This window comes from Drosophila grimshawi, unplaced genomic scaffold (genome assembly GCF_018153295.1).
Source record: "Drosophila grimshawi isolate 15287-2541.00 unplaced genomic scaffold, ASM1815329v1 contig_311, whole genome shotgun sequence".
Classification (NCBI taxonomy): domain Eukaryota; kingdom Metazoa; phylum Arthropoda; class Insecta; order Diptera; family Drosophilidae; genus Drosophila; species Drosophila grimshawi.
The window spans coordinates 12,176,352-12,193,591 of NW_025063098.1; the positions used below are offsets into that span (position 1 = coordinate 12,176,352).

The 17,240-nt window shown below is 41.9% G+C and overlaps 5 protein-coding genes and 1 long non-coding RNA gene across 7 annotated transcripts; 3 read left to right on the plus strand and 3 right to left on the minus strand.

Moving 5' to 3' along the window:
- Positions 1–2,430, minus strand: LOC6563641 (probable cytochrome P450 9f2). The gene is made up of 4 exons (XM_001989525.2): positions 2,111–2,430; positions 1,044–1,563; positions 325–982; positions 1–267 (listed from the first exon to the last, which is right to left on the minus strand). The coding sequence occupies exons 1-4, from the start codon at positions 2,311–2,313 to the stop codon at positions 101–103; spliced, it is 1,548 nt and encodes a 515-aa protein (XP_001989561.1). The 5' UTR covers positions 2,314–2,430; the 3' UTR covers positions 1–100.
- A 904-nt stretch (positions 2,431–3,334) lies between these two features.
- LOC116805425 lies at positions 3,335–4,876 on the plus strand. The gene is made up of 3 exons (XR_004365166.1): positions 3,335–3,897; positions 4,106–4,467; positions 4,635–4,876. It is a non-coding gene; the product is annotated as an uncharacterized LOC116805425 (long non-coding RNA).
- A 1,443-nt stretch (positions 4,877–6,319) lies between these two features.
- Positions 6,320–7,265, plus strand: LOC6563640 (transcription factor Sp5). The gene is made up of 2 exons (XM_001989524.1): positions 6,320–6,947; positions 7,027–7,265. Exons 1-2 carry the CDS (start codon positions 6,320–6,322, stop codon positions 7,263–7,265), a joined length of 867 nt encoding a protein of 288 aa, XP_001989560.1.
- Positions 7,266–12,186: 4,921 nt separating this feature from the next.
- Positions 12,187–13,755, minus strand: LOC6563639. 2 transcript variants are annotated; one of them, XM_032737071.1, is made up of 3 exons: positions 13,529–13,743; positions 13,117–13,346; positions 12,187–13,058 (listed from the first exon to the last, which is right to left on the minus strand). In XM_032737071.1, exons 1-3 carry the CDS (start codon positions 13,642–13,644, stop codon positions 12,598–12,600), a joined length of 807 nt encoding a protein of 268 aa, XP_032592962.1. In that variant the 5' UTR covers positions 13,645–13,743; the 3' UTR covers positions 12,187–12,597. The 2 variants fall into 2 exon arrangements, with proteins under 2 accessions (XP_032592962.1, XP_001989559.2); XM_001989523.3 differs by having other exon boundaries at positions 12,196–13,058; positions 13,117–13,343; positions 13,529–13,755.
- A 105-nt stretch (positions 13,756–13,860) lies between these two features.
- LOC6563638 (S-phase kinase-associated protein 2) lies at positions 13,861–16,275 on the plus strand. The gene is made up of 5 exons (XM_032737380.1): positions 13,861–13,978; positions 14,231–15,191; positions 15,256–15,661; positions 15,732–15,891; positions 15,948–16,275. Exons 1-5 carry the CDS (start codon positions 13,920–13,922, stop codon positions 16,132–16,134), a joined length of 1,773 nt encoding a protein of 590 aa, XP_032593271.1. The 5' UTR covers positions 13,861–13,919; the 3' UTR covers positions 16,135–16,275.
- Positions 16,172–16,620, minus strand: LOC6563637. The gene has a single exon (XM_001989521.2). It carries the CDS (start codon positions 16,603–16,605, stop codon positions 16,309–16,311), a length of 297 nt encoding a protein of 98 aa, XP_001989557.1. The 5' UTR covers positions 16,606–16,620; the 3' UTR covers positions 16,172–16,308.
- Positions 16,621–17,240: the final 620 nt, after the last annotated feature.

Sequence of the window (17,240 nt, forward strand, 5' to 3'; positions counted from 1 at the left end):
TACTCCATACCAGTTTTCTTTGTATAATTTTCAACATGAATTTTAAGTATAAAAATGTAAATATATACGAAATAACACGTAATATCATATTTTGATCGATCTAATTACGCGGAACGAGTTTGAGCCAGAAACCATTTTTGGGCATCAGCTGAAAACCACCGGCGTCAAGCTCTATGGGTAATTTGGATTTCGAAGATTCCGCAATGCGGAACGCACGCATAATATAGAAGATGACAGCCTTGGCCTCGAGTAGTGCGAAGCGGGAACCTATATAGAGAATATATAGGAATATCATGCATAGTAATGCGATTTACTTTCACTCACCTATGCAATTGCGCTGGCCCATGCCAAATGGAAAGTATGTGAATGGCTTAATTTTGTCCTTGTTCTCCTCGTTGAAGCGCTCCGGATCAAACTTCTCGGGGTTCTCAAAGTATTTGGGATCACGATGAAGGGCGCAGACGGGCAACCAAACGGCTTCACCTCTCTTGATCTCAACGTTCTTGCCATCGAGCACATAGGTAATATCCTTGTTGCATTCACGATCAATGGCAATAGCCGCCGGCCACTTGCGCAGAACCTCGGATACGACCTGATCCATATACTTCATGCCCATTATCGCCTCGTACGTTAGCTGGCCGCCTTCGAGATCACTGTCGACCTGCATCACCTCCTCGTACAGTCTCTCCTGCACATCCTCGTTCGCCATCAGCTCTATGGCTGTGAAGCCCATGAGCACAGCCGACGTCTCGAAGCCCGCAAAGAAAAAGACAAAACATTGGGCGACTATATCGCGATCGCTCCAATCACGAACTGGACCCGACTTCTCCTTATCTGACTGGACCATGCCGCTTGCCTCCATTAGCATGTTAATCATATCTGGCCGCACGATATTGTTCTCTACACGATACTTCATGGCATCCAGTACTAGACGCACAAAGTAGTTTGTGCTCTTCTTATCAAACAATGATAATTTAAAAAACTACAATCGGGAGACTGAAAGGATTAGACTGAATATTTAGTTAGTAAATTGGTGAGCGCACCTTAAAAAGCCAACTTGCGTTTATGAAGAGCAAAAACTTTATGTTCATCAGTCCCGTAAACTTGGTCAACTTCTTGCCCATCAAATAGAATGTATTATCACGATTTTTGAACGAGTTCACCTGCATGCCAAAGGCCGTTGAGGCGATGACATCGTTGGTGAAACGGGTGCAATAATCTTTCATGTCCAGTTCTAATCCATCGCTTGGCATTTGATTGGGATTCAAACACTCCACCGCCTCTTTGGCCACAATGTCCATCAGTTGAAACATTTGACGCATTTTGCTGCCCGTAAAGACAGGACTCAGCGTACTGCGCATATCCTTCCAGCGCGCATCACGCATGGAGAATAAGGAGCTACCGAATAGATTGTCCATATCATGGGGATTATCTGTAACGTCAGTGCCAAAGATATTGCGATGATTGATAAAGTGATCGAAATCCTTAATTGTTATCTGCTTTATCAGTTCCGGATCACGTATCATCAGCAATGGGTTGCGTTGCTCAAAAATGCCGAAAACCCTAGAAGTATAAACAAAATGTTGACCGATAAGCGAGCTTTAAATAGCCCCCAATTTGCAAAGCAGCAACTCTTATCTTCTACATAAAGCGACTTGCACTTGAACTATCTTCAAATAATAAAAATTGAATATGTAATTTGTATACAAGGTTAACATATTCATATCAAGACATTTTTCAGATAGGAATTGATAAGATTTTGGTTGTTTAGTCTTGAATGTCTTATAAAAATAATTCTTAAACATCTACTGCAAGTAATTTTAAAACATTTATACGAAATTAAGGTTCTCGACAAAAAGATGCTCGGAATTGAAAACGAAGTATTCAATATACATACATACAACCATGATAATTTGATCATCACAATCAATGTAAAATGATGAACCTCAACACTTAATACAAAAAAAGACTATATAAACACACATTCTAAGTGATTAAATTAGATATGTGCAATTTTTTTCAATTGCGTATTGAATTCAATTACTTGACCTTCAGGGAACTACAATGCTGCAACCGGTTTCTTATCTAGCAATATACAAAAGATACTCACTTGCCGTCGCCTTTGTTATACAAATCAATGATTAGATCAAACATTGATCGTTGGCGCAAAACCATTTTCCACATGCTACCCAAAAAGGGAATTGGCTTATCGCATTGGATTCCTCGCTCCTCGAAGAATTTATATTTGGCTGTGGCCCAGCGATAGGCCAGCAGCAGGGCTACCGCCAATACGGCCAAAATTTCGACAAGCATCTTGAAAGTTTAGCGACGATCCAATTGATCCGACCTTTCCAACATCAACATCAACTGCTCACTAAACACAACAGCGATCGCATCGTCCACAAGTCGACTAATTGAGTCCCATACGAATGTGTGAGTCATGTGCTTGATTCGCTTAAGTGGAAGCGAGCTTTTGTTTTGAGCTTTCTGTTTTCGCTCGACAAATTAATGATGAAATTGCGTTAGCGCGTGGCGTTTGTACAAAGTAACGTTAGTACACAAACATATGTATGTATGTATGAAATATAAAAATATGTATAAGTACGCGGTGTGTGGCACACATTTTTACATTTTAAGCACCAACAAATAAACACAATAAAAAAAACACAATAAACAAAAGCGAAACGCAAAAGCAAAAGCTTCTATTAATAACAACAGTATCAGAACTGTCTGACTCTGAACTTGACTGTCATTTAAACGGCAGTTCAACGAGTGGGTGTGGCCAGCAGAACGAAAAAAATATATTGATGATGAAATTAACAGTGCTTGACTAACAAATGCCCTGTAATCAGGTCGAAATTACCCTAAAACATATTTATAAACAAGTAAATTTCAGCTTGAAGTTTTGATCGAATTGTTTAATATTTTGAGAGAGCAGAAAAATTAAAAATGATAAAAGTAAATTATAACAGTGTATTAAATACATATGTGTACGGAAGTGTTTACAATAAATTTTATATATTTTATTTAACGAAATGGCGAAATTACATTTTAATATGCAATATTGAATTCTTTATCTTCTCTGATTATCCTCTTGTATTTATTTATAATCATATCAATGCCTTTTATTCCAACCATGGAAGTTTCCATTGTGCCTCTTACACTACACATTATACATTTGCTAAAATTAATCTCTCTTTTTAAAATTTAATGTATGATTCTATTTATTTAAATTATTAATTAAATGACCATTCGCATTTCATTTAAGTAAAATATATTAAATATGTATTTGAAAAAATTTAATTTAATTATTTACATTCGTTTCAGTTATGGCGTTTAAAACTGTCTAACCCCCATTTTGTCGATTCTAAAGAACTACCAGAGCATAGAATAGTAATAAATCCAGCTTTTCATCTTGAAATATTGTTCTATCTATGCTGGATTAGCCTAGACTTTGGGTTGGCAAAATCCAAACCCCCAGCTAATCTGACATACGCTCATATTGATCGCATTTTAATCACTAGGTTATCCCGATTATAAATGATCTATAAAGATCACACCTAGTCCATTACTTGAACTTATTAATTCAAGCTTGTGATGCGTACTTAACCCAACAGAGCCGGATGTATCTTGATCTGTGAGCGGATTGTGAGCAAACTAATCTTGACCCAAAACGATCCACCGGGGCCAGAGCCGGAGACAGAGATGTGCTTGGCTTATCTGTCCTTCGCGGGATGCGACGATACTGAACGATAAGCACTTTAACATAAGTTGCAGTTGCACATAGTTTGGTTAGGATGTGTTTTCCCCTGGCCACATATCGTTGCCAACTAATGAGGCGCCTACAGTCTCTCCATACACATGTTTGCTATACTGTTGCAACGTTGCTGAGCTCACGTAAGCATGTGAAATTTCCTCATTAATCAAAGTATGAATATGACGCCATATCCTTATTGTGTGTGTTCTAAATATGACTAGGTATGGAAAGCAAAGCATCGCAGACATTCCATGAATGAAAACTGTATTGTCATTGGCTGGAAATATGCAATATTTAATTATTTTACAACATCTACTTTCACAATTTATGATCATTGCATTGTTTTAGGTAGGTGCTACTTTATGACGCCAATGCCAATGGCAATGCCGACGGCGTCGCCGAAGCTGAATTTGAATCCGTTCCGAATGCGTGGAAAATCCAACGCTCGTTATTTGACAAACATGCAGGGAAAGTCCAAAGCCCGATACTCAACCCAACGCGGCTGCTGGCCTAAGTGCCAGCCTACACAAATAAGCTTGTACATTTTTTATGGCCTCGCCGCGCCCGACAGCCCACCTCCAACTACCTGACCGATCTCGCCCAGCTCAGTTTCCTGGCAAAGCGCATTTATGAATGAGTCTGTTCGCTATCTGCTGTGGTAACGCGACTCGTGAATGAATCTCACATGGCGCATTGTAATTTTATGGCAGGTACTAAAACCACCTACGGGCTCAACCCTAAACCCGTACTCCTACCTAACTCAACGTAACCCAGTGCACTCCAGAGCAGAGATGCACCCGTTGCATTCATTAGCGTTGCGAGAACAAAGCAGTTGCACTTAATCCTAATGATTTCCCTTTTGTTTCTAATGACGCAGCGGTAGGCTTATGTGGGACAAGTAGCACCATCTCTAAATATGAAGCCACAGTTCACAAGAAGCGCGGATAGAACAGCAAAACTATCGATTAATGACACCAGCACAATATAATAATTTCAAAAATACGTTTTTCCACACTTGTATATAACAAAGTTCATTACTCAAATGATTACCCACAATTTCTCTTGCTTATATTACTTACAAAATTGTTCCATAAAATAAGATATAGTCCTAAAATGATGAATTGCAATTTTATACTTATCTTGTACATATGATATGTATTTATATCGACTATAATAAAAGTTAAGCCTAAATGTAATAAATCAAAAGCAAAAACTAAATACAAACATTATTTAAAGCAACACCAGCTATATTCTAAGATATCTATTCTATTCTAGTTATCTCCATTCGGCGTGGGGCAAACGCCTACCAGGGCCCATAAAGTGCCCAACAATATATCCATGTCAACCCCCAGAGCATCCCAACGATAAACCTTAAGCAACTGTACCATTTTACATGCTCAAACCTTAACTCAAACCCCAACGAGTATGCTGTGAATATTGAAGCCACAATTTGCCTCGTTTACAAATCTCGGCATATAATAGTATACATAGCGCTTGATACACATTTTGCATATTTAAAGCACAAAAGTTGCCACAACGCGCAAAGATGGGAACAACCCCCAGTAAGAAGCACTTAATTCAATAATAAATTGCCACCACAGAAGGGCAGCAGCCACAGCAAGCCCCTTGATTTTTCGGGCAAGCCCGAAACAACCCACAGATAACCAAGTTATGCAGGAGAGTCATCGGAACGGTGCGGTGTGGGGAAGGGGGAAGAGGAAAGGGGGAGTCCACAATCCAGCCCAGCCCAGTTTGCGCCTCAGAAGAGACAACAACTTTTATCAAATTGCGTATAAGGGGGTTTGTCGGTAGGTAAGCGTAAAATTCATAATCATGAACGCTTCACTTAAACTTCCACCCCGCAGGGAGTTACAAAAATATAAAAAAAAATAGATACTTCCTTTAATATATGTATGTATTTATGTATGTACGTATATACTTAATAAATAGTAGCGCAGTGCTGCGAATATACACATTAAAAGCGAAAGTCAAAGAAGCTGCCATTTCGAGAGTCGATTAGATTTGCTGGCATGAAAACTACGCGAAGCGACTTCACATACATGAGTACATTATATACTGCCCTGCCAGCCTGCCTATTTATGTGAGTGTGTGTGTGTGTGTGTGCGAGAGTATATGTGTGTATTTGAGTCTGCGTGAGCGGCCATTGTTGTGCGGTGCGAAAAACAACCCTGAAGCGTGCCTCTCGCTCACACAGACAGATAGGCCACAAACAAATCGATGAATGAAGCAGGCGACGGATGCCCTCAATGTATCTGTGTATGCGTGCGTGCGTGTGTGTGTGTATGCGTGTACGTAGGTAGACCGCTAGGTAGGCCTACTGGCAAGGACCTTAGCGTTCAATGAACAGAAAATCTCTTTAAATTGTGCGTCGCTTGGCCGGGAGAGTTCAGTTCGAGTTGAGATCTTGTAACGCACACGCAGAGCTCCGGCACCCGCAATTGCACCAGTCAAGTGTTCCGCCCAAGTAAAAAATACATAGATATATATATAAAACACGGTGATTTCATATCTACACAAATTTACGAAAATAACGAAACGAAAATGTCGACAATTAACATGCATCCCCCGCAAACATATTCGCGCCTGTTCCGTCCCTGGGATACGCAACGCCAAACACCTGCACCGCCCGCCAGGACAGTGAAATGTGAGCATCAGCCCGAAACAGTGACCATTAAAACGGAGCTGCCCAGCAGCAGCAGTTATTGCCAGGATAGCGACCGAGAGTCCTCCTCATCCTCGTCGAGCAGCAGCAGCAGCAGCAGCCACAGCAGCAAGTCCAGCTATGAGGATGGACTTAACAGCAGTTACACGCGCACTTCGACTCCACTGCTGGATGCCACGCCGCAGCCAGCGTTAGCAGCATCCACAGAAGTAGCGCCACAGCAGCTGTCGCCGCAGCCAGCTCCATATCTGCCCGCCAGTGATCTGTATTACGCTGCAGCAGCAGCTGCTGCCGCCGCCGCCAATACACCGGCCGCTGCTGCATTTGGCATGGATCCGTTCACGATTGGCTTGATGGAGCAGGAGTACGCACGTGTCATGGCCGAGGATGCGCAGCTGAAGGCGCTGAATGCTCGCAAGCAGCGACCAAAGAAATTCAAGTGCCCCCATTGCGATGTGGCCTTCTCGAATAATGGCCAACTAAAAGGACACATTCGCATACACACCGGTAAATAAAACACAAACCACCACATATATACTCGACTCGCCTTACTAATTAGTACTTCTTTCTTTATTTTTGCTTACAGGCGAGCGACCCTTTAAGTGCGACGTAGAAACCTGCGGCAAGACCTTCACTCGCAACGAGGAGCTGACGCGGCACAAGCGTATCCATTCGGGTCTCCGTCCATATCCTTGCAGTGCCTGTGGCAAGAAGTTCGGCCGTCGCGATCATCTCAAGAAACATATGAAGACGCATATGCCACAAGAGCGCCAGCTGGGACCGGCCATCTTTATGCCCATGTATCCATATCTCTATGGCTACTAAACAATTAACAGCTGCAGCTCCAGCTCCGATCTGTGAAGCGCTTGCACGCTTTAAAAACGCTACAAGCCCAACTACAGTCTACCAACCGTACCAACAACAACAACAACTACAACAAGAAGCAACTCAATGCCGGCCAATACTCTATCCTAGAGCATCTACCTCAGGCGTACCTGGCGCAAACTCGCGCAAACACTCAACAACAACAGCAGAAACTACCTCAGCTAACCGCTACCAATCTTGAAGACGAAGATAGATATCCATGACGATACACATACAAAAATATATATGCAAATATTGAGCTATTTATTTTTTAATGAATATTTACACTTCCAGTACGTGACGAGGTAGAAGCGTCGAAAAAACCCGCACATGTGTAAATAAATCCTTAAGTGATCCTTTCTCATATGCTAAGCGATTAAGAGTTTTAAGAGACCATACAACCTAGACATACAAATATTTTTCACATTTTTATATATATGCTGAATGCGGTTAATAGCAATATACGATTTACATTTAAATATATAGTTAAATATTCAGAGCTGTATTATACGATTTATGTTTACACAAAAAAAAACCAACTTTACTACATACAAAATTCGAAAAACAAATTATATGTGTGAAATTTTTACTTTCTCGTGGGCTCTAAAGAAAAAAACGAACAAACTGGTAAAAAGTGCAGTTTGTGTTTGTTTCAAGAATGAAAAGAATCGTACTTCATCCTTTTCTAATCAATCGATGTCCGCCATAATTAAGACATATATTTATGGTTATCTACAATTTTACGGCCATTTTGCAAACGTATTAATGACTCTCACTTCCCACTAGCCAAATCATTTGGCAAATTCGACATATCATGCCGGCTAAATTCAAAGCAAAATCTGCAGTTTGCATTCGTCGGCACATTTGGCGCATCCTCATCAAAGGGTTGAAACTCACAAGTCATTTTGGGCAAAAATCTGCGAAAAATTCATTCACAAAAACGGCCAAATAACCATTAATTTTGGCCAAGTCAAACGCCCAGCTTCAAATCATTAGAGAACAGATCTTAAATTATCGGCAGAACCAATTTAATATTAAAACTGACTGACTGATTTGAGGCATTGGCCGACTTGACTAGTATTTCACACAGTTTTCTCACAGTCCCTGTCGGCTTCGCCCCCTTCCAGAACCTATTGCAATTGTTCACGTATCCTTGCCATTACTCACACGACAGCTTGCGTCATTCATGAGGACAATGAGTGGCCCACCTGAGCAACTAACTGCAACAGACACAATGTCTGATCTGCTCTGACAAAATGTTGGAATTTATTATGCGAACAAGCGATCGATTTCCCCCGGTCCAAAATAATATCAATGTGACTTCTACGTGTGCACAATGGCTGCAATTTTTGAAACCGTAGCAGACCGGTGGGCACTGACTCTCAACCTTTTTACCAGACAACCAGACAATGGCAAAACGGTCGCCTGATAGAGGCGTGCAGGTCTACCATATACATCTATCTATCTACCTGTTGTCCCCTGGTCGGTCAGTCATGAGAAGATTTTTCCTGGCAGACAGTGCGTCGTCGTCCACAAGTGGCACAATGATCGAACTAATAATATGATGTCCCATTGATTTCTTTAATTCTGTTTGCAGCAGACACAGCGGCTGCACTTTGAGCACTTGGCCAAGATAAAAAAAAAAATAAATTAATAAAAACGAACAAATGGCATCCAGCTCAAACACACATTTCTCAAGATGATATGCTTTTCGTCAGCGTTTGGAATTGATGTCGTCCAGATCGACACTTGATGTTTGCTAAGTATTGTCCAGTAATTGCTGGCAATTAATTAGTGTTGCTATATTCAATAAAATCTTCTTCTATATTCCTTTATATTCTGAAGTGTGGGAATGTACTTAAATGCCCTATGTACATACTAAATAAATACTGTCTATTTATGTCGATCACATTGACAAGTGTTGAGTTATAGGCAACAGATTGGACTCTATGTACATAAGAGAATTTAAAAAATATCCAGGGCTTAGTTCTTTGTCAAATGTTGTAAGAATTCTGCAAAAAGAAATGTATGATTTCGGATCTGAAATTTGCCGCAGAACTGATTAAATATTGTAGTTGATAGTGACCCGTGTAAATCACACTTATGCCTTATTATGTTTCTATTATGCACATAATTATTTGTATAATGTATTTAGTAGTGTCCTTTTTCTTGCCATATCAAACCTGGCTAGAACCGCCGTGTGCAACTGGCTAAGTTTATATTGAACCATATCTATAGTTAATAATCTTTTGTCAGCAACGACAAATTAAAAAATCGGTTAAATCTTGTATTGTTTTATTAATTAATTTTTTTTTCTTGATCTTGTCCGATTTGAAAAATAAAAAATCAGCTTAGGAAAAAAAACTGGAAAGTTTAGAGCCTTTCTAAAGAATGTCTGTCAACTAAATGATTTTTTAATAAATTCCTAATATATTTTGTATCGATAAGCCAGCAACAAATATTTAGGAATCATATGAAGATGTTCATCAAACTAGGCAATTTTCAACATTTCTCGTGAATTTGAATTGAAGTTAGAAATATAATTGACCTACTATAAAAATAAACAAGACTGCATTGTTACCAAACAATATCAAACGAAGCTACTTCCTAACAAGAAAGTCGTTTGGCTATCCATAACCAACTGACATCTTAGGACAATTGCAACGTAGGAGGCACTAGCCTATCTGCCATTCATGACCACAAAAAGGCAAAACAAAAGTCGTCGGGTGGTCCACAAATTTTGCAACCAGATAATTGCCAACTAGTAGAATCAGGACCAGGAATAGGAAGACGTCTTCCACTTTCTAGCTGGGCCACACAACGCGTCAGGCTAAGAAATTGAAATGTCTTTTGTGCACTAATAGAGAAATATACGGGCCATAATTTCGCAAGCCAACAATACTAAAGGAATTGAATGAGTGCTGCTGCTGCAAAAAAAAAAAAAACAAGAAAAAGAGCAGTGCATAGAAAAATAAAAATGGAGTCCCTGCCTCGTTGTGTAAAACAGTGTAGAAACGCGGTTGCTACCTTTCACAGCGCCAGTTCTCTCGGCCAAGCAAAATGCGTGGACGGGTTTCAACCCCTCAAGGAACAACCCTCATCCCCTATGCTCGCACAGTCAAACACACACCCATGGACTGGCAGGGGGTAGTGGCCGGAGTGGTAGCCGTTGCCTGTGCGCTGACATTTCATACAAAGTGTCAGAGGATCCATTTATTGGGAAATTTATTGGCCAGCAGCCAAGCAGCGAGCAATACGAAGACGAAAAGGAATAGGAATAGGAGACAGCCTGTCTGGCCCTCTTGTTGGCTTTCTTCGGGTCAAATGTTTGCGGTTGCTGGAAATGCTTTCACAATTTCGAAACGAGACTAAGCCTATAAAAAAGAGACTACAGACAAATTTGTGTAAAGAAATAGTTTTGTATCGAACGCACGAGTAAAGTGCCACAATAACCCGCAATCGCCTCGCATCACAACGTGTGTGGCTGGCATGTTGGTATTTCTATTTTCTATTCTGATGCTACTTACATGCATAAATACAAATACGTATATTGTGCTCGTTCCGATTATGAGACTTTCCCGCTAATTATGTTTGTACAGGCCACACTTCAGAGCGTAGACATTGCTCAACATTTCCAGCTACTTATCAACAGGACCGTTTGCCTTGACGATTTGCAATCGTATTTTCCAAGAGTCTCGGCTAATCTTAGGCGGAAAAGTGGGTATGTCCCGACACACGCTAAACGATGCGTTTATCTGCATAAACACTCTTAATAAGTCGATTGTCTGCATTCTAATCTCTCAACCGCACCTAATGACCGTATTTGTCCATTATCTCTCCCAGCAAACGTACGCAATTTTGGAAACTAATCCTAACGCCAGGACTTACACAACTATGCGTAATGCATCTGAAAAGATAGCTAAATACACACACATATCTGCATATGGGTCTCATATGGTTATTCCACACATGTGGCATAAGGTGAGTCATAATCTGTTTGGCCAGATAAAGCGCAGATAGCTAGCAGAGACAGATGCATATGGAAGTCAGCAGTTTCTTTCCATATAAGAAAAGCATTCAATTTGTTGAACTTTTAGCCCCGATTTACCCTCAATTAAAAATGCGTTCATCAATATTATGCAATTGCATTCAAATCAGACCAAAAATCAACCAAAACAGCTGGACAACAAACCCAAAGGTAAACAGTAGGTGGTGCCGGAAGTGCCACAAAATTCAAAACAAACGGCTTTGTTGAGAGTCCGCTGTAGTAGGTATATTCGTGCAGTTTCCCATCGCAATGAGCCAACAAACTAATCAAAACTAATGATGACATAATTGGCTCGATCGACAAGCCAAAGGAAGCAGGATAGTGTGTCCTGTCCTGTGTGTGTTATGGGCATGACATCAAATAGAAATAGGAAGTGGTTGCCGCAGCGCAGAACAAAGCCACACACCGAATAATGTCCTTGCAAGGAAACAGCCATCAGTCAGGGGTCCTCAGCCAGACGGAAAGAACAGTTAAAAAAAGAGGAAAAAAAAAGATAATTGATTTGTTTGCAAAATGCAATGCGATGACACCTTTGATTTTGATGGCCACGGTGTGGTCCTTCTTGGCAATTAGCTGGAACGTTATAATTACAATGAAGAAATTGTTGTGACATTTGGTAAAAGTCAAAAGTATTGAGCAATTCATCAATAAAAACTGCCACACAGACTGCTTTCCTATTTCAAATAACTTTTCTTCGAGATTTTTTGCGTTTTCCTATTTTTTTTTAGTTTTGGGTTTTTGCGGATGTTGCCCCGTGGCGTAGCGTGTGCTACTGTACAGCTCTCATTCCTTTTACATTGGAGAAAACATGGAGAGGATAAGACTCTTAAATAATTTATATCTTAATAATGACTGTTTGTTTTATTTGTATGCTCATCAAAATGTATATAAAACGAGTATATAAAGTTCATTCGAGTATAAAAATGCATAGAGTAAATTGTATAATTTGTATCGTGCGTTGCTTTCATCAAGTGTCTTTGTGCAATCGAAATGCGTATCAGACTTGATCAACATCATAAGGATATGTATATGTATAGTTATGCCGACTTATAAACTACCAGAAGAATAAAAGTAATAATAACTTGTAGATACAGATTGGTATTCGATAATTATTATGTGGCAGGCAGGGGCATCTTTTAAGTAAGGCACAAACCATTGGGCCGCTGAGATTTCGTGGTGTCCGCATCGCTTGACCGAACATTTTAATTTGAGGTTACATTAGGGTTATACTTCTTTTCTCTCCGCCTAGTAGAGCATGATTGCCGCCGTATTCTTATCTTTGCTTAGGGGCTCCATACGATGGCGATCGCGATGCTCACGTCGTTTGGCATATAGCAGAATTGTTATGTTGATGAGGATCACAATTGTGGAAATAACAACCAGGTAGAAACTGTAGCCAAGATAGGCGAGCCCGGTGCTGTACCAATGCTGTTGCTGATGCTCGGCTATGAGTACATTGTGGATGAGATACTGATAGAACTGCACCAGCCAGGCCAAAAATGCAACCACCTGAGCGCCCGCAGCTGAGACGTTGGCCGCCAACAGGAGCACCATGGTGCCGTTTTTCTTAGCAGCCGAAGCCGACTTGAGCACAGCAGCTATGGCAGCAACGGCACACGCCAACAATCCAAATCCAGTGCCAAGTGTGGTGAGCAGCCATAGCCAGAAGCTGGTGTCACCGTGCTCGGTGCGAATGAAGGAGTAAACTGCAGAAGTGCATTGCCATTTAATCAAAACGTACTTTAATTCCATTGAATAACTCACCATCAACCGGATAAGTGCGCACACCAAATCCAGGATTTAAATTCTGATTGCCATAGAACAATCCAAAGTTAACATCCCCCTTCGCTTCCGTCGAGTTGCCGCGTCGTGGATACGCACGCACCCAGTGATTGGTCGTCATGCTGGCCAGCAATAGTCCGATGGCCAGGCAACTGCCAAAGAATGTGGAGAAGACTAGGGCACGAGTGCGAATGCTCATTTTGATGGATCTGCTGTGGGTAAGCAAAATGAAAATCTATAAGATCAAAAGACTCAGGCTGCAAACTGAAATTGTTGCCGATAATAATATGTTATCTAATATATGCTGTCCTGTACAAATAAACGCAAAGAGCTACTTTTAACTGCCATCGACTCAGGCAACAAAGAAAGTGCAACAAAAGCAGCAGCCACAAACCTTGCAAAGGGGCCTCCGCGGCAAGGGACGCAATCGTTGTCGTTATCGTTGTTTTCGCGGTCGTCTTCCTCAATGTATCTTTGTGTCATTGGCTGTGGGTTTTTGTAATTATGCATATTCTTAGAAATATATGCACATTCTTAATTTCGCAATTTCGTTTCCCTTTTTATTTGTCACCCAAATTGCGATTTTCCAGCGATTTTAGACAATTGTTGTTTTCCCTGTCTTGCAAGTGTTGGTTAATAATAAGTGCTGAAAAAAGAGCGAGTATTATGTACAATCTGGCAGCACTACTAAAGATTAAAACACAAATATCATATGGGCAACGCTGCACAAAAAAATAGCGCGTAATTTGTGCGTGACGAAAAAAAAGATAATTTTTATAATAAATATGAGCAGCCGCAAGCAAAAGGGTGCCGAAAACATAGAAAATCTGTGTCCAGTAGCCAGGTAAATATGTGTTTGTGTGTTTTGAAATTGCATTGCGATCGACTAGCGCAGAGCGATTGCCTGGTCAGCAAAAGGCGCGAATTACTTCAGTGACGTCACACGTTGCTGCCAAATAAAATAAAATTGTGCATATCCAATTGAAGAAAGGTGCTTGACCCCTGCTGACCAAGCAACTGGCCCACTTATTGCATTCTGAGCACTTTTTAATTAATGACCTCCCTCGGACCCTCTCCATCTTCCCGCTTGTTACAGAAAACGCTCGACAAGTAAGAACGGCGGCACCGCTGCAACGAAAGCGTCGATCTACGAGCACACCTCGTCCCCTTCCGCGCTGACGTTAGAGACACTCGAGGAAATGGGCTTCGGCATGTTGGACTCGGAGGAGAGCAGCTCGTCGGCTCTATCGGCGATTGCACTTGCGGTGAGCAACACCAGCGATGAGAACTCCAACGAGACAACGCCCAGCACAACAAGTGTGCCTCGCATGGCGCATCAGCAGACGCGACTAAGTCTTAACTCGACCTCGTCAACGCTGGACAATAGCACCGTCAGTAACAACACTCTGATCGATGTTTACACCGAAGATACGCAGGAGCGTTTGCTGTTGCAGTCGGCGGAGAAGCTGCACGCCTTGGCGCAGGCAAAGCGCACGGCTCTGAACAATATTGGAGAGGGTGGCAGCAACTCCAATTCGCCCAGCAAGCGCACCAGAAATCCTCTGGCCACCGTCACATGCAATAATCAAAATGAGGCGTCATTGGTACTACCGCCACCGACGCAAATGCAACTGCAACAACAACAGCAACCAACGGCACTCGGTTTACTGCCCTCGACCAGTAAACAGGCGCTGTTGTTGGGTCAAAAGAAAGGTGTGGCGCCACCGACACCACTGCGACTGCTGCAAACGGTGACAACGCGTCTGGCGCCCAGTGACAACTTCTTTGTTTATCGCACGCCTGCTATGATCGCTCACATTAGCAGCGGAATCAACTATTTTGATAAGCTCTCCGATGAGATTCTGCTGGGCATCTTTAAGTGGCTGCCGAAGAAGACCCTGCTGCGCATAGCGACTGTTTGTCGTCGCTTCCATTACTGTGCCCGCGATGAGACGCTGTGGACGCGTCTGGATCTCGGTCTGCGCACACTGCGTCCCCTTGCCCTGGAGCAGGTGGTGCGTCGTGGTGTGCCTGTCTTGCGCCTCGCCCAAACAGACGTAAGTTTAAGTGAACAATTTCAAAACCATTTGCGCTTCTCTAATCGATTCCAATCCCACACAGATACAAGATCCAGCCTTTACATGCGAACCGTCGTCCATCGACTTTCAGTCGCGTCTGCAATATTTGGACTTGAGTCTTGCCTCCATTTCGCTCAGCTCTTTGCACACATTGCTCGCGCATTGCCGCCAACTCAAGAAACTTAGTCTGGAGCATGCGGATGTCAACGATGAGATATGCTTTGAGATCTCAAAGAACAAAGCGTTAGAGACACTCAATTTGTCAATGGTCGGTGGCTTGCAGGCCGGCAGCGTTCGTCAAATGATGGAATCGCTAAAGAAACTCATCAGCCTGAATATATCGTGGACTGATTTAAGCGCTGACGCGGTCACCGCACTAGTTACTCACATCCCGTCCAATGTCATCCGATTGAACGTCGCCGGCTGCCGGCGAGTCCTCTCTGATGCACGTAAGCTGCCAGCCAACCAGGATAAAAAAGACCAAACACATTTCACTATTCAACTTTGCTTTCGTTCCAGATGTTGTCACACTGCAGAAACGCTGTCCACAGCTGCTTGAGCTCGATCTTTCCGACTGCAACAGTCTGACGCCGACAGCACTGGCGGCAATCATGAAATTCAACAGTCTTGAGTATTTGTCCGTGTCGCGTTGCTATCTCATACCTGCCGCGAAATTCATGTAAGTTGTGCGCAGAAGTCTTGCTAACTTTCTTAACTAATTTAACGCAATTTTAGAGAACTTAAAAATATGACATCTCTCACATATCTGGACATTTTTGGCATGCTCTCGGATGCCGCAATGGAGGTGCTGGAGAAGCAAATGCCGAAAATTAGCATCAACAAATTTATACACAGCTCGGTGGGGCGGCCAACTGTTGGCACGCGTCGCACCTCCATTTGGGGCATGCGCACACGTGACTAAGACTCCCATAGAATCCCAATAAGACTTAGCATACATATTTAATTCAGATTATTTTTGTTGCGTTAATAAGCCGCCTAGCGCAGTTTTAATATTGAATTCAATGACAATAATTAAATGTCACGTTTGGCTTTTCCAATTATACACATTGGTTGTTGTTGTTATTGTTGTTGTAGTTTACTCATCATCCAGCTCGCTGGGTGGTGCTTTTGGCTTCTCCCAAGACCACTCTTCCCAGGGGACGCACTCCTTAACGCTGTCGAGGAAACCCATCTCGGCCGGGCAACGCAACTTGGAAGCGGGCTCATTGAGCGACTCGCATTTCCAGAACGCAGTAGGATCCCAGCTATCGCGATAGATGGCCACATCCAATTCCTCCTGCGAGCGGCAGGCCGGCTGCCCATCGCCTTCATAGGCATTGGCCAAACTGGTGGCTGCCAAAAGAACCAAACAGATTGCTAGCTGAAATTTCATTTTACCTCAACTAATGCCCAACTGTTGGACCACTGCCGGTTTTTATAGTTTCCCCTGGTGCAGTGATAAGCCAAGTCAAGTGCAATCAATACCAGCAAATGCTTTCAGTAATTGGCGATGGCTGAGCAAACAATTGGTAACAGTTTGGCTGACGCAAATAGAGGCACAAAATGTTTTCTCTTTATAATTTACTTGCTTGTATCCAAGAACGACAATTGCAAAGCGTTTCCTACTCAAAAGTAATAATATTTTTAAATATAATTTCTGCTTCCATACTAATTTAAGTCCCAATACTTGGCATATTGGATATGTAATCAATAATGATTTTTCATTTTAATGAAATGCAAGGATTTCTGAGTGAATCATAAACGTTTCCCTTTAAAATTAGCAAATTTATAACAAATAATTGCTACTTCCAGATTAAAGTGAGTCCAAGTATTGCACACATAATTTTTTGTGAAAATACAAATCAAATTTCGTTTCAAATGTCGGGTGGGAAATATCAGTGCACTTCGTATAACAGGTTGATGTATTGGATAAATTTCCCACAAGCATTTCCAAAAGCAAGGCATACTTTTAGGGGTAAGCAGGCGCAAATTAAATGCGACTCAGATATATAAATATAGACTTTTCAA